The sequence below is a fragment of the Theobroma umbraticum genome, unplaced genomic scaffold (assembly GCF_002168275.2).
Source record: "Theobroma umbraticum cultivar Fairchild unplaced genomic scaffold, ASM216827v3 scaffold_30.0, whole genome shotgun sequence".
NCBI lineage: Eukaryota > Viridiplantae > Streptophyta > Magnoliopsida > Malvales > Malvaceae > Theobroma > Theobroma umbraticum.
Genome location: NW_018397254.1, coordinates 1368933 through 1382601, shown reverse-complemented (window position 1 = coordinate 1382601; position 13669 = coordinate 1368933). Strand labels below are relative to the sequence as shown.

At 36.2% G+C, this 13669-nt stretch overlaps 4 protein-coding genes across 5 annotated transcripts in view; all 4 read left to right on the top strand.

Annotated features, from left to right (window-relative positions):
* The first annotated feature begins 1011 nt into the window (after positions 1-1011).
* On the top strand, positions 1012-5145 carry LOC110412035 (protein trichome birefringence-like 23). The gene is made up of 3 exons (XM_021422448.1): positions 1012-1447; positions 1977-2266; positions 3978-5145. Exons 1-3 carry the CDS (start codon positions 1216-1218, stop codon positions 4749-4751), a joined length of 1296 nt encoding a protein of 431 aa, XP_021278123.1. The 5' UTR covers positions 1012-1215; the 3' UTR covers positions 4752-5145.
* A 261-nt stretch (positions 5146-5406) lies between these two features.
* On the top strand, positions 5407-7542 carry LOC110422618 (high mobility group B protein 6-like). Its single transcript, XM_021436615.2, has 5 exons — positions 5407-5931; positions 6016-6141; positions 6246-6689; positions 6778-7122; positions 7202-7542. The coding sequence occupies exons 1-5, from the start codon at positions 5467-5469 to the stop codon at positions 7331-7333; spliced, it is 1512 nt and encodes a 503-aa protein (XP_021292290.1). The 5' UTR covers positions 5407-5466; the 3' UTR covers positions 7334-7542.
* A 375-nt stretch (positions 7543-7917) lies between these two features.
* On the top strand, positions 7918-11885 carry LOC110422604 (putative GABA transporter 2). 2 transcript variants are annotated; one of them, XM_021436603.2, is made up of 7 exons: positions 7918-8052; positions 8159-8389; positions 9144-9187; positions 9804-9990; positions 10655-10785; positions 10913-11149; positions 11268-11885. In XM_021436603.2, exons 1-7 carry the CDS (start codon positions 7968-7970, stop codon positions 11655-11657), a joined length of 1305 nt encoding a protein of 434 aa, XP_021292278.1. In that variant the 5' UTR covers positions 7918-7967; the 3' UTR covers positions 11658-11885. The 2 variants fall into 2 exon arrangements, with proteins under 2 accessions (XP_021292278.1, XP_021292271.1); XM_021436596.2 differs by having other exon boundaries at positions 9090-9187.
* A 644-nt stretch (positions 11886-12529) lies between these two features.
* The window catches only part of LOC110416671 (putative GABA transporter 2), a 6213-nt gene continuing 5073 nt past the window's right edge, over positions 12530-13669 (top strand). Inside the window, exons 1-3 of the mRNA XM_021428715.2 lie at positions 12530-12968; positions 13058-13494; positions 13589-13669. The exon at positions 13589-13669 is cut by the window's right edge and continues 150 nt beyond it. Coding sequence (XP_021284390.1) covers positions 13410-13494; positions 13589-13669 — 166 coding nt within the window. The 5' untranslated portion in view covers positions 12530-12968; positions 13058-13409. The remainder of the gene's footprint in view (positions 12969-13057; positions 13495-13588) is intronic.

Here is a 13669-nt window from a genome sequence, read left to right as displayed (position 1 = left end):
TTCATTTTATTCAAATTTTAAAATTTTTTTTTATTACTAGTACTTAGGAAGCATTTGATATAAGAGAAATAAGAGCATATTTCATGTAATGTGTTTAATTAAATTACATTGTAAGACTTATTTTGTAATAGATCATTACAATAAAATATTACAATGCAATCACATTATAATCAATGGATGAAATGTGATTACGGTCCAAAAGCAATAAAATTACAATACATTGCACGCTGCAATGTAATTAAAAACATTTTTACCTTTTAATTTTATTATTTTATTAAAAACATTTTACAATGTTATAATTAAAATAAACATATTAAAATAAAATATATAATATAAAAATTAAAAAATATAATATAATATAAAAAATTAAAATTTATATAATATAGATAAAAGAAAAGAAAAGAAAATATATAATATAAAAAATTATATTAAAAATAAAAATAAAATATATAATATTAAAATAAAAAATGAAAATAAATATATAATATTAAAATTATATTTAAGAGATAATATTATATAAAAATTAATAATAAAAAATATAAATATATTAAATTTATATTTAATCAATAAAAATAATTTTAAAAATTAATATTATATTCTTAATATATTACTTATAAACCAAACATCGTAATATTATTTTTTTTACATTTAAATTTTTATTTTATTTATATATCAAATATTATAATATCATTTTTTATTATCATATTATTTATAATTACATTATTTATAATCATATTATATTATAAAATATTAAATATTACTTTAGTAATAATCACGTCCTTTTCTTAATAAACTATTCAAGCTGTCCTAACTGTCATCTATTAATAAAGTAGCAAACGTTACTTTAGTAATAATCACTTTCTTTTCTTAATAAACTATTCAAGCTGTCTTAACCGCCACCTGTTAATAAAGCAAAGTTAACAAAGATTAATAATTGATTAATAATTGTAAACAGCAACCTTTAAAAAGGCAAAAAAAACAAAATCTACCCCAAAAAAAAGAATTGTTTAGTACTCCTCGGTCCTCATCTGTTAATACCGTAATAAAAGCATGTACTTCAATAATTCGATACAGAATCCAATGTCGGTCTTCTGAATTCCCAGCTCAATAATTTGGATTCTTGCTCACTACCCAAGTTTAGGGAAGCACCCACAAAAGTGCAGCCATTCCAGTTTGCTGAAACAAAACAAAGTAGGAAAAAAAAGAAGAAAAAAAATGAGAGTAAACTGGAAGTCATGGTCTCTGAACAAGCATCAACACATGCTTGTAAAGCTTGCTGTTGCTGTTCTCTTAGTGGGTCTTGCTTTTAGGCTCTTCGTTTCTCGTTCCAAAGGATCTGCATCTGATTTAGAATCCCCTGTGTTGGGGAAAGAGCAAGTTCAAGGACCAGACTTGAAACCTCCTGTCGCTGTTGAAATACCTGAAAATGAAGATCAGATGCCTCTAGGTAACTAAATTTGGATCTTTTTTCCTATTGGGTTTTTGTTTTTCGTTTTTTTTTTCTATTTGTATTGTTTCTTTTCATGCTCAATGACATTGAATCAGCTGTGAGTAGAGTTGGTATTCTGAGATCTGCTGATTTACATTTTACAATATTGTTTTTGATTAGAAAGATTGAAAATTTTGATGGGTTTCTTCCAAGTTGATTTATGTTAATGTAGAATACTGGATTCTGGTGGACCTTGTTCTGATTTTTGTGTTATTGGTTCTTCTTAGCCGATTGGTACTTTTACCTACTTTGTTCAGTGTCTTACCTCCTAATTGTTGATGAAAACTGTCCTTTTTATGGGATGGAGTGAAGGAGCTTCTCCTTGTTATTGTGATACTGCATTTATTAAGTTGATCGATATTGCCATCCATTGTTTATTGAACTATTACTTTTGTTATTAACATCTCACATACAAGGTTTTGTTATTTTTTTTAGTGAGTTTGTTTTAATGTTGCAGCTTAATTGTTTAAATTTGTGGTTGCACCAGACATTGTTGCAGAAAAGTGTGATCTCCTTACAGGGGATTGGATTCCCAATCCCTCAGGCCCAACTTACACCAACAGGAGCTGCCCCTTGATAGAGGGTCATCAGAATTGTTTGAGGAATGGCCGACCTGATGCTGAGTATCTATACTGGAAGTGGAAACCGCGTGATTGTCAGTTACCACGATTTAATGCGGGGAGATTTCTGGAGTTGATGAGAAATAAAGCATGGGCTTTGATTGGTGATTCCATATCTCGCAACCATGTGCAGTCACTGCTGTGCATGCTCACAACAGTATGTGTTTCAACAGTTATAGCAAATTTTAACAGTCTTTGGGTGATATAAACTAGAAAAAAATCTGGCTTCCCTGGCCTCGACTTTCCACTTTATCATAAGAATTATATGGTTTTCTGTGTACTTCTGTGCTAGTATATGACTTGCACCAGTTCTAAAATAAAGATTAATTCTCTCTTTCTCCTCATAGAAGGAAAAAGATGAAATCAGTTATCTTAGGTACCATGAAGGGAAAAGAAAATATTGGTTAGCAAAGTTACTCTGTTGTTAGAGCCAGGTTGTGATCCTGGGACCTGTCGTTATGGACTGACCATGCTTCTGCTGGTCACTCTGATCTGTTGGTTTTATATTTCCCAACATTGCTAACTAGATCAACTAGATGGTGAGGAATTTATCTTAGGGTAGAAGCTATTTTAGTGGTTGCTAGTGTTTATCATACTTTTCTCTCTACAAACTATTTTAATGTTGCAACCATGCCTTTGAACTTATTAATTTGAGAGCATTGGACAGTATTATCATTTGATTTTGTGGTAAACAAAGGTATTTCACTCCTATGTGATTTTTTGGTTATTGTCACTTCACTAGTTGATGTGCTGGCTTGGTAACTAATACAACCAACTTAAATGCTAGGCTTGTGTGAATAATGACTCATGCACTTTGATGCTAATTTAAAACGATTGGAAATTTGGGGTATTTTGTTGAATCCTGTGAAAGTGTTTGCGCTGCACTTCCTAAGGGTTGCATGTGAGATTTTCCAAATATCGTGCATCAACATGCTCATGTGCTTTGTTTGTTGTTGATTGCATCTGGTATTGCAGAATCACTTCACTCCTGCTGATAAAGATCAGCATTCCATCATATTGTGCTCAGATAGCAGATACATGAGGCACTAGCACATACAAAATCTTTCTTTCTGTTCTAAATGACATGGATTTACTTTGTCAAGACAGGGAAAAGTTTGACTGTGAAACTTTTTGTAATCTGATAAATATACTGTCACTAATCAAAACCGTGATATTTTCTCACCCATGTGTCATTGTGTTATAAGGGACTTACTTCATTAGTGCTGTTCTTGGTAGCTAATAACCCTGTCATATTTCTTGCTCCCTTTAGTTGCTATCTCAATGTTCTGTAAGTTTGATGAGTCAAATCTGGATATATGAAGGCAAAGGCTTGATTACAGAAATGTGTAAATCACTTTGAGGTTGATAAAGTGATTGATCTGTTTGCTTGGTCACTAATCGGCCTTGGTTAGCAATCTTTTACCTGAGATTTTGATTATGTTAGCTATGTTTTTAGATCTATTATTGACTTAAAATTGTGGTGGAATTGCTAAAGCAAGAAGCCTTGTTTGACTTATCTATTAAAGAAAAAACACTGAAGCATTTTGTCTTGATAATGAATTCTAGAAGGAGAGGTGCAGTGGATGGTCATTGTTTGACTTAGTTCTTTTCACGTATTTTGTTTTGAATAAGCACCTGAAATCTTGTGCGCTAAATCTTTCTGGTTTGTTTTGTGATGTTTATGAATTTAGTGGCCAAGCAATTTGTACTATTTTTAACACTGAACAGCAAATTATTCTGCATATATTTACCTGGCTTTAAACTATTGTATGTTTACTATGGCTGTAAGCAAAACTATCTCCTTGTTCATAATGTTTTGTTCTGTGGAGTGGTTATTAATGATATTTACTTTTCCATAAAACTTTCAGGTTGAACAACCTGTTGAAGTTTATCATGATGAGGAATACAAATCAAAGAGATGGCATTTCCCGTCATACAATTTCTCAATATCAAATATTTGGTCTCCCTTTCTTGTAAAGGCTGCTATTTTTGAAGATAACAATGGTGTTTCTACAGCTGAAGTTCAGCTGCATCTGGACAAGCTTGATAAGACATGGACAGATGTCTACCAGAGCTTAGATTACATGATAATCTCAACTGGAAAATGGTTTCTCAAGGCTGCGATCTACCATGAGAATGATACCGTAGTTGGCTGCCATATATGTCCCGAAAAAAACCTGACAGAATTAGGATTTGTTTATGCTTACAACAAAACCCTCCACTATGTCATGGACTTCATTGCAACATCAAAGCATAAGGGCTTGATCTTTTTTAGGACGTCCACGCCAGATCACTTTGAGAATGGGGAATGGCATAATGGAGGGACTTGTCGGAGGACAACACCAGCTAAAGAAGGAGAGATTGAAATAAAGGACTTGAACAGGATTCTACGCAATGTTGAACTGGAAGAGTTTGAGAAGACAGCAGCAAAAGCTGCTGACAATGGGGTGAAACTTAAGCTTCTGGACTTCACAAATCTCTTATTGTTGAGGCCAGATGGGCACCCAGGACCATACCGTCAGTTTCAGCCATTTGCTGAGAACAAAACAGCAGTCGTTCAGAATGACTGTCTACATTGGTGTTTACCAGGACCAATGGACTTTTGGAACGATGTGATTATGGAAATGATGGTTAATGGTTAGTTAAGAAATTTCCCTGCCCCATTCTAGAGTTTGGTTTGTCTCAGAAATTTTGACAGTGCAAAAGCCTGAGTGATTCTCCTTCATAGCTATTAGATGAACCCTGGCCTTCTATCCTCTGAATGCCAGTGGTTCCTCTGTTTCCCGCCGCTGAGTCACTCATCGTTCTCTGCCTCATACAGGGAATTACTGGACAGGAATAGAATCCATGAATAGATGAATCATACTTGTTTGTAATCCATGCGTTAAAAATTGTAACCTCGATTCTAAAATTCATTGATTGCTGCCCATTGCTGCATACATGATTAGGGTACTGGCACCTGTGCAGTATATTACATCCTAAAATACATTGTATTATTAAAGTTCTTGCATTAAATCCAAAATTTTTAAATATTCAAAAAATATCAGTATATTTCTAAATGAGGGGATTACACCATGGATTATTTCCCTTGATTAAAAGCTCAAGAAACTAATGCAGGCAGTTTTTTGGGGAATATTCCCTTTCGTGGTAATAAATCCAAACAATCCCCATCAACGGTCAAAAAACTTTTAAAGCTGGACGCCACGCCCCCTCTTAAATCTGAAAGAACTTATTTTTGAATTTGAAAAATCGGACCGTTGCGCTCCCCTTTTATAAACGCACCGCTCTTCCTCTCAACTATCCTATCCGCTCATATCTCAACAAACCCATTTTCTCTCCATTTTTCTTCCCTTCCCCATGATGGCTGATGCAGCGGTTGTTTATGTGCCCAAGAAATCAAGAAACAACGGAAGGAAAGCCCTGAAACAGAAAAACCCATCAACAAATGAAGCGAATATCCTGGCACAAAAGCTCTCGCAGGCTTCCCCGACTCCAGTTGCTTCCCCAATGGAAGCCGATCCGTCAAAAGAGAACCAAGAGGGGCTCTCTCAGCCTCTCACTTCCCCCAAGAAAGGGAAGGTTGCCGCCAGAGGGAAACAGGGTAAGCAGCAGCAGCAGTCTTTCGAGAAAGACTTGCAGGAAATGCAAGAGATGCTTCAGAAGTTGAGGATCGAGAAAGAGAAGACTGAGGAGTTATTGAAGGAGAAAGATGAGATGCTGAAGATGAAGGAGGAGGAGCTTGAGACCAAGGGAAAAGAACAAGAGAAATTGCAGACGGAGTTGAAGAAATTACAGAAGATGAAGGAGTTCAGGCCCACCATGGTACTTTTTCTATTCTTGATTTGTCTATTCTTTCTTTCTTGATTTTAGGTTTGGATGGTTCTAATTCTTGGTTCTTTTCTTCAGACTTTCCCAATTGCTCAATCTTTGAAAGACAAGGAACAGGACAAGAAAGAGAAGAAGAAGGGAGGTCCTGAAAAGAAAAGGCCAGCTCCGCCTTATATCTTATGGTGCAAAGATCAATGGAACGAGGTAAAATTTAGCGAACTGGATACTGAAAATATTGAATAATGATTTTTTTTTTTTTAACTTTCAGTCTCAATTTCTTGTGCTAATTTGGGGAGGTTTGATTTTAGGTCAAGAAGGAGAATCCAGAGGCAGATTTCAAAGAGGTCTCCAATATTTTGGGGGCGAAATGGAAGACCATTACTGCTGAAGAGAAGAAGCCTTACGAAGAGAAATATCACGCAGAAAAGGAGGCATATTTGCAGGTGATTGCAAAAGAGAAGCGCGAGTGCGAAGCCATGAAGCTCTTAGAAGATGAGCATAAGCAGAAGACTGCCATGCAGTTACTTGAACAGTACTTGCAGTTCAGACAGGAAGCAGAGAAGGAGACCAAGAAGACCAAGAAAGAAAGGGATCCATTGAAGCCAAAGCAACCGATGTCAGCATTTTTCTTGTTCTCAAATGAGAGGAGGGCAGCTCTTCTTGCAGAGAACAAGAACGTCCTGGAGGTTGCGAAAATCACTGGCGAAGAATGGAAGAACATGACTGAAGGACAAAGAGGGACTTATGAGGAGGTATTAGATCTGTGGAAAAAGACACGAATTTCCATAAACTTTTTACTTGCTTGGTTCGATCTCTTAAATTTTTTTTTTTAAATTGCAGATGGCGAAGAAGATGAAGGAGAAATACATGCAGGAAATGGAGGTTTACAAGCAGAAAAAGGAGGAAGAAGCTCTGAGTCTTAGAAAGGAAGAGGAGGAGATGATGAAACTTCAGAAACAAGAAGCTCTTCAACTGCTTAAGAAGAAAGAGAAGACGGAAAATATCATTAAGAAGACCAAAGAGAAACGCCAGAAGAAGAAGCAGCAGAGCTCTGACCCTAACAGACCCAAGAAGCCTGCTTCTTCATTCCTTCTGTTCAGTAAGGAAGCAAGGAAAACCCTGATGCAAGAGCGACCAGGAATCAACAATGCTACTCTTAATGCTCTGATTTCAGTGAAATGGAAGGTATGAATTTGTCCCAAATCCCAATTCTGCAGTTACAATTCTAAATCTATTTCACTCACATTGGGCTTTGTCTTTATAGGAAATTAGTGAGGAAGAGAAGAATGTTTGGAATGCCAAAGCTGCTGAAGCCATGGAAGCATACAAGAAAGATTTGGAGGACTACAACAAATCTGTTGCAGAAGCTGCGGAGAAAAAGCAGCAGCAACAGTGAAGACTGACATCGCTCTATTGATGTTTTGTTGATGTTCAAGTATTTGTTGAACATAAGTCCGTTAGATAGCTTAGGCTTTTTGAGCTGTTCAACTAGGATCTGATTGTTTCACATTTGGATTTTTACTTTTCTGACTGTAATTTTTTTATTCAAGCTCTAATCCAATGTTCTCTGGTTGATGTCGATGGAATTGCAATTTGATTTCAAAATCTAGAATTACAATACAATTGTTCACAAAAAGTACTTCTTCAAACCGGAAAACTTACTGACTCGTCCCGTCCAAATCGGTTGCGCAAGACAGACATGAAAGACTCTCCATGCCCCCCATCCAAAGGAAATCATCCTTTACTCATCCAACCACCCTTTATACCATAATGCTAGTCCGGTAATTACGCATCCGATTGAAAGATTAGAAAAACAAATATAGAACTAATAGAAAAGTTACATGGACCCCCCCTATTCTTTTTATATTTCAGACGAAATCAACTCTGTTTGTAAGTTGTTCATACAAATATTACTCCTTCGTCAGCCCTGCTCCAGTGGCTGCTGGCGTACGTTAGCTTAGTTTCGCCACCCTCCAAAAACTACCTTAACTCTCATCCTCCTCCATCTTTGCCTAACGTGCGCGCTAAGAATGGCGAAACCTCCGCAACCAGACCTTTTCCCAGAATCCAGCCTGGAATCCGATGCCGGAGCAACCTTCGTTCTTGAATCAAAAGGTGTAGAACCACAGTTTTCATTAGAGATCAAGACTTGAATATGAAGCTCTAAGTTTATATATAAGATTAAAGCAAATTGTCATTTTCCTTTTTTGGGTTTTGATAGGGAAGTGGTGGCATGCGGGGTATCATCTAACGACGGCGATAGTCGGGCCCACAATTCTGACGCTGCCTTACGCATTCCGGGGACTGGGGTGGGGCCTCGGCTTATTCTGTTTGACGGCGTTGGGATGCGTCACCTTCTACTCTTACTATCTCATGTCCAGGGTGCTTGAACACTGCGAAAAAGCTGGTCGCCGCCACATCCGCTTCCGCGAGCTCGCCGCCGACGTTCTAGGTAACAACTAGCAATATTTTTTCTTACTCGATCATGCAATGGTTGCTTCGTGTTGACCGGTAGCGTTTTGTTTCGGGCCCTTTTTTTAGTTGTCAGTCTTCAGTAAGCGTAAAAGTTGGATCATTTAATTAATTATTACAGTAGTATTTTATACTACTAAGTCGCCATCCTTTATGGGCTGGGTTTTGGGCAGCTTAAAGACAGTTGACGTCATTCGGAGAATAAAAATTAGGTTGCTTTTGCCATTTCGACATCACATGATGCAAAAAATGTGTACGTGGCTTTAGTTGATAGGTTGGAAGTAAATATAAAAGAGCTCAATAAGGACAAAACTGGTTTTGATGCGACGTCGTTTAAGATGATTTCTTTAGCATATTTTCCATGGAAATGAAGGTGTGCATTGTCCTATGATGATTAGCAGTAAATTCACTATTTCTTATAGTTTTGGAACCTTTTTCTAAAGCAAAAAGTTAATGGAATGAAAAATATATAATAGTATGCTAGTACTATTCATAAGAATTATTATCATATTCATTAACAGTGTATAAGTTGAATTTTTGTATTTCTAAATTCTTTCATTTATCTGTAGGTGGGTTTTGTTGATTGTATATTTAGAAAGAAGTCTACAAAAGCAAAAAAGGAAATGCTAAATGAGCAAGTAAATTGGGTTCAAATCTTACCTCTCATGTGTTTCATGCAGGGTCTGGATGGATGTTTTATTTTGTTATATTCATCCAAACTGCTATCAATACAGGGGTCGGAATAGGAGCGATTTTGCTTGCGGGGCAGTGCCTTAAGGTATGGCCCTCCGTCTATTGATTACATATGGAAGGTTTGGGGTCTGATATATAGATAAGCATTGTGATTGCTTCTAAAGCAAGCCAAGTCTTGCCATTAACAACCGCAAGTTTTATCTGATAAAAGCATGTGAACAAAAGTTTTTCTTTGTAACGTGGACAAGCTTGGATAGGGATGATTGATACCTACCTACTTTGTTTTTTCCAAGGATAGTGATAAGGTACCCTTCATTTGTTGCCCCAGTCAGTTATTTGATCATTTATTTCCTTCTTGTGGTAAGGCCTCGTGGCTAGCTCTGGTTTGAAGATGGGGACCTTTGTGTACGGAGCAATAAAATCTAAAGGTCACTGCTTAGGAGATGAGAATCAGGAGAAAACTCGGAGTAAAAGATTTGGCCAAATATTATCTAGAACTGTGTTGTACTGGCATTGGTTCAAACTAAAGCTGATAAGAATGATGGTTTTTTCCTGACATTTTGGGTGGGGATTTTGTGCTATCATAGTATTTTAGATGTACTAATGAATATGAAACTTAATGAAAGTGATTCATGGGTGAATGACAGTACTAATTATTCTTCTTTATCTCTTGTAATTTTGCCTGTTTTGATTGTGGAAAGATCATGTATGAGAACCTTTCTCCCAATGGATCCTTGAGGCTGTATGAGTTTATAGCAATGGTGACAGTGGTGATGATAGTTCTCTCTCAGCTTCCATCCTTCCACTCCCTCAGACATATCAATTTAATTTCGCTTCTTCTCTGCTTGGGGTACAGTTTCCTTGTGGTTGGTGCTTGCATTCATGCAGGTATAGAAATCATTGACCTGCTTTAAAATCTTTGTTTATAAGCTGTTACTATTGTTAAGTAGAAGACTTAAGCATTCATAATTCTTATATCTGCCTGGAAGAAAAAATCAGAGATAAACTGGGTCATATGGTGGAGAACGTTCTTATTTTTCTTGATGATAACATATCTTTTCAAATAATTCAAAACACGGTCCAGCCTTCGTTCTCTTTTCTTGTTTGAAGCAGAAAGCAGATTAGGTTGACTGGTTTAGATTTCGTACTGACAAGCATGTGAGTGATTCAATGCTATGCTGAAGGTGTCTCCATAAATGTGTTAAATACATTTTAATATCAAGCCCAACCAATGAATAGACTTGGTGATCACAAGTTGCTACTTTCTGAAGGAAGCTTTTTAGCTTCGAGTCACTGAGACTTTAAATGGAACAAGAGGATAAACACACTTTTAATGGCTAAACCTGCTGGCATAATGAGTTAACTTCAAACAACTAGAAACCTAAAAGAATTGATTGCTTCTATTATTGTAAGATAACTATCCTTTGAGTTAAAGACTCTAATAATTTCCGCCATTCTTTTTGAGCAGAATTCTCTTCATTTATTATCAATATGTAGAGACACCTCTGTAGCTTCATTCCTGGATTTGAATAACTTGTAATTTTTACGGCAGGTCTATCCAAAAATGCCCCCGCTCGGGACTATTCCTTAGAATCTTCAAGTTCAGCAAGGGTGTTTAGTGCCTTCACTTCCATTTCCATAATAGCTGCAATTTTTGGGAACGGGATACTTCCTGAAATACAAGTAATTTCAACTCTTGCATGAATCTTTATATTTGGTTTGAACCTTCTGAGCTGGAAGATTCTGAGATTTTCTACTGAAAGGCTTTGAACCTTCTTCGTTTTTCCTCTGAAGATTCTCATTGTTACAGGCAACTCTGGCTCCGCCTGCTACAGGAAAGATGGTAAAAGGACTGCTGATGTGTTACACTGTGGCCTTCTTTACTTTCTATTCTGCTGCAGTCTCTGGATACTGGGTGTTCGGCAACAAATCTAATTCAAACATTCTCAAGAGTCTGATGCCAGATGAAGCACCTTCCTTGGCCCCAACCATGCTTCTTGGCCTTGCAGTTTTATTTGTTCTCCTGCAACTCTTAGCCATTGGCTTGGTAAGCTATCCATATGCTCGCTTGCGGTCAAATCATGGAGAAACTGTATTCTGTTGATTCATTTCCATTTTTTGTTTAGTTGCATTGGGGTAATATTCTTTCTCCAAACACAAAACAGGTTTATTCTCAAGTTGCTTATGAGATCATGGAAAAGCAATCAGCCGATGTGAAACAAGGGATGTTTTCCAAAAGGAACCTGATCCCTAGGCTAATCCTCCGGTCACTGTATGTGATATTCTGTGGGTTTATGGCAGCGATGCTTCCTTTCTTCGGTGATATAAGCGGTGTTGTGGGCGCTATCGGCTTCATCCCGCTAGATTTCATCCTCCCTATGCTTCTCTACAACATGACCCATAAGCCTTCAAGATTGTCTTTCACCTACTGGCTCAATTTGTTCATCATCATTGCCTTCACAGGTGTGGGAATCATGGGCGCGTTTTCCTCTATCAGGAAATTGGTTCTTGATGCTAACACTTTCAAGCTCTTTAGCAGTGACGTGGTTGACTAATGACTAAGCATTAACCATATGCATTAGGTTCAGAAATTTCACTCTAGGTCATAGTTATAATAACGTAGTATACGTGATATCTACCGTGCAATATATTATGATGGACTCTAAAAATGGTAAAAACTCATATATTGTATTGTTCTGATATTATATTGAAACTATGTTTTACCATTCACGATATGTATTAATATATTTTTTATTAAATTAATTTTATTTAATTATTAAAAACTCATTTATTTATATCATATAATTCTTAATTTTACTAATGGATATAATTTTTTTTATTTTTTTTATCTTACCTGCATACATATTTCTTTTAATGAATTTTAAAATTTTTTACTATATTTTAATATAAGATACTCCATATTAAAAGCTTGTTTGGTTGGATTTTTTTTAATTCAAAAGTCATGAAACTCTTATAAAAAATAATAATTTTAAAATTAAATTAAAATAATTTGATAAACTTACTTTTATAAATTTTTTTTATAAATAAGTTGTTTGACAGGATAATTTTTAAATTTTAATTTTAGTTAAAATTATTATAAAAAGTATTTTTTAAGAAAGTTTTTTTATGGTGTAATATCGAGATTATTTTTAATAGATAAGGATTTTTTAAAATAAAATAAATTTTTTTTTTAAATGAGAAGAGAAAGCCTCTTTCTTTTGAGTTTTTTTTTAAATTCTTTTTTTCAGATTTTGTTCTTGTTTTCTAAAAAATATCTCAAAATTATGTTTGCTACAACTTTTATTTTTAATAAATAAATAAATTAAAAAAAAACTAGTCAAACAGATACTAAAAAATATAAATAAAAATATCGAGCCAAATAAGCATTAAAAAAATAAAATTTAGATATGATATAATTTGGATACACTATTAGAGACCGTTAGTGATCCAATTGCGTATTAGAGACAGCCAAGCAAGCGCAAGCAATTATTTTCTATCTTGTAGGACCCAGTCAATTGTAAGTTTACCATTCACCTACTTGGAATTATCTGTGGTCTAATATTAACGTCAGCCATACGAGTAAAGCAATCAGCTAGCCGTCTCAATCAATGATAGAATTCCGTTCCATTTGATTTTGATTACTTCCACTAATCCTAGTCTCTCCGAGTGCCTTGCCGCAAATTTTCGTCCAAGCAATCAAAACAGGTAAAGAAAACTTTTCCGCGTTACCCTCCAAGAGGGCTCGATCACAAACAGCAGTAGTGAAAAGGAAGCTGATCAGCTGAAGAAATACATGCGCTGCTCTATGTATTTCAATTGCTTTCTGATGGACTTTTGACAGGAACAAAGAACATTTCTCATGACAGGTTCTCCACCTTATCTTGTTCAGTTCTGCATTAAGGTTGCTTTAGCATTTCTGCTTCTCTCTCATATCTACAAGTATTTCTTTTTCTAGATATGATGCAAGGCCGCTTTCAGTGTTTCTTGGATTGCCTTTAGTTCCTCATTCCACCAATGTTTCAAAGTACCGAATCGCCCTTTGCCACCCATGTTTCTGTCAGATGCTTGCACAGGTTAATCGCGTAATTTCCCTTCAAATTGAAACAAGTAAAGAAAGCCTTAGCCCTCCTTTTTTTATCTCCCTACCAAAGCCGATGGATTACGTTCTTACTAAGGTCATAGCAACAGCCTACTACTTAATATTCCGTTTCACGTACTAGGGCGGCTAAGGTATGTAGGCTTAGTTTCGGTTTCGACGCTTCCAAGAAGTCAGTTTTCTCCAGCTTCAAAGTCCAGGCCACCCAAATATGGCTCAACCTCCGCAATCGGACCCGTTCCAGGAGTCCCGCCTAGACTCTGACGCCGGAGCAGTCTTTGTTCTCGAATCAAAAGGTGAGCACAAAAAAAGATAGACATTGATTATGTCATCAATACTAAGCGAATTTTTTAAGCTCGCAGTTATGCTTTTCTCTCTGTTTTGATATAGGGAAGTGGTGGCATGCGGGGTTTCATCTGACGACGGCGATCGTCGGGCCTACAATCCTGACGCTGCCTTATGCGTTTAGGG

Coding starts and splice junctions, on each gene's coding strand:
- LOC110412035 (XM_021422448.1), top strand. CDS start 1,216: ATGAGAGTAAACTGGAAGTCATGGTCTCTGAACAAGCATCAACACATG. Junction 1,448..1,976: donor TGAAGATCAGATGCCTCTAG/GTAACTAAATTT, acceptor TGGTTGCACCAG/ACATTGTTGCAGAAAAGTGT. Junction 2,267..3,977: donor TGCTGTGCATGCTCACAACA/GTATGTGTTTCA, acceptor TAAAACTTTCAG/GTTGAACAACCTGTTGAAGT.
- LOC110422618 (XM_021436615.2), top strand. CDS start 5,467: ATGATGGCTGATGCAGCGGTTGTTTATGTGCCCAAGAAATCAAGAAAC. Junction 5,932..6,015: donor AGGAGTTCAGGCCCACCATG/GTACTTTTTCTA, acceptor TCTTTTCTTCAG/ACTTTCCCAATTGCTCAATC. Junction 6,690..6,777: donor AAAGAGGGACTTATGAGGAG/GTATTAGATCTG, acceptor TTTAAATTGCAG/ATGGCGAAGAAGATGAAGGA.
- LOC110422604 (XM_021436596.2), top strand. CDS start 7,968: ATGGCGAAACCTCCGCAACCAGACCTTTTCCCAGAATCCAGCCTGGAA. Junction 9,188..9,803: donor TTGCGGGGCAGTGCCTTAAG/GTATGGCCCTCC, acceptor GATTGTGGAAAG/ATCATGTATGAGAACCTTTC. Junction 11,150..11,267: donor AACTCTTAGCCATTGGCTTG/GTAAGCTATCCA, acceptor AACACAAAACAG/GTTTATTCTCAAGTTGCTTA.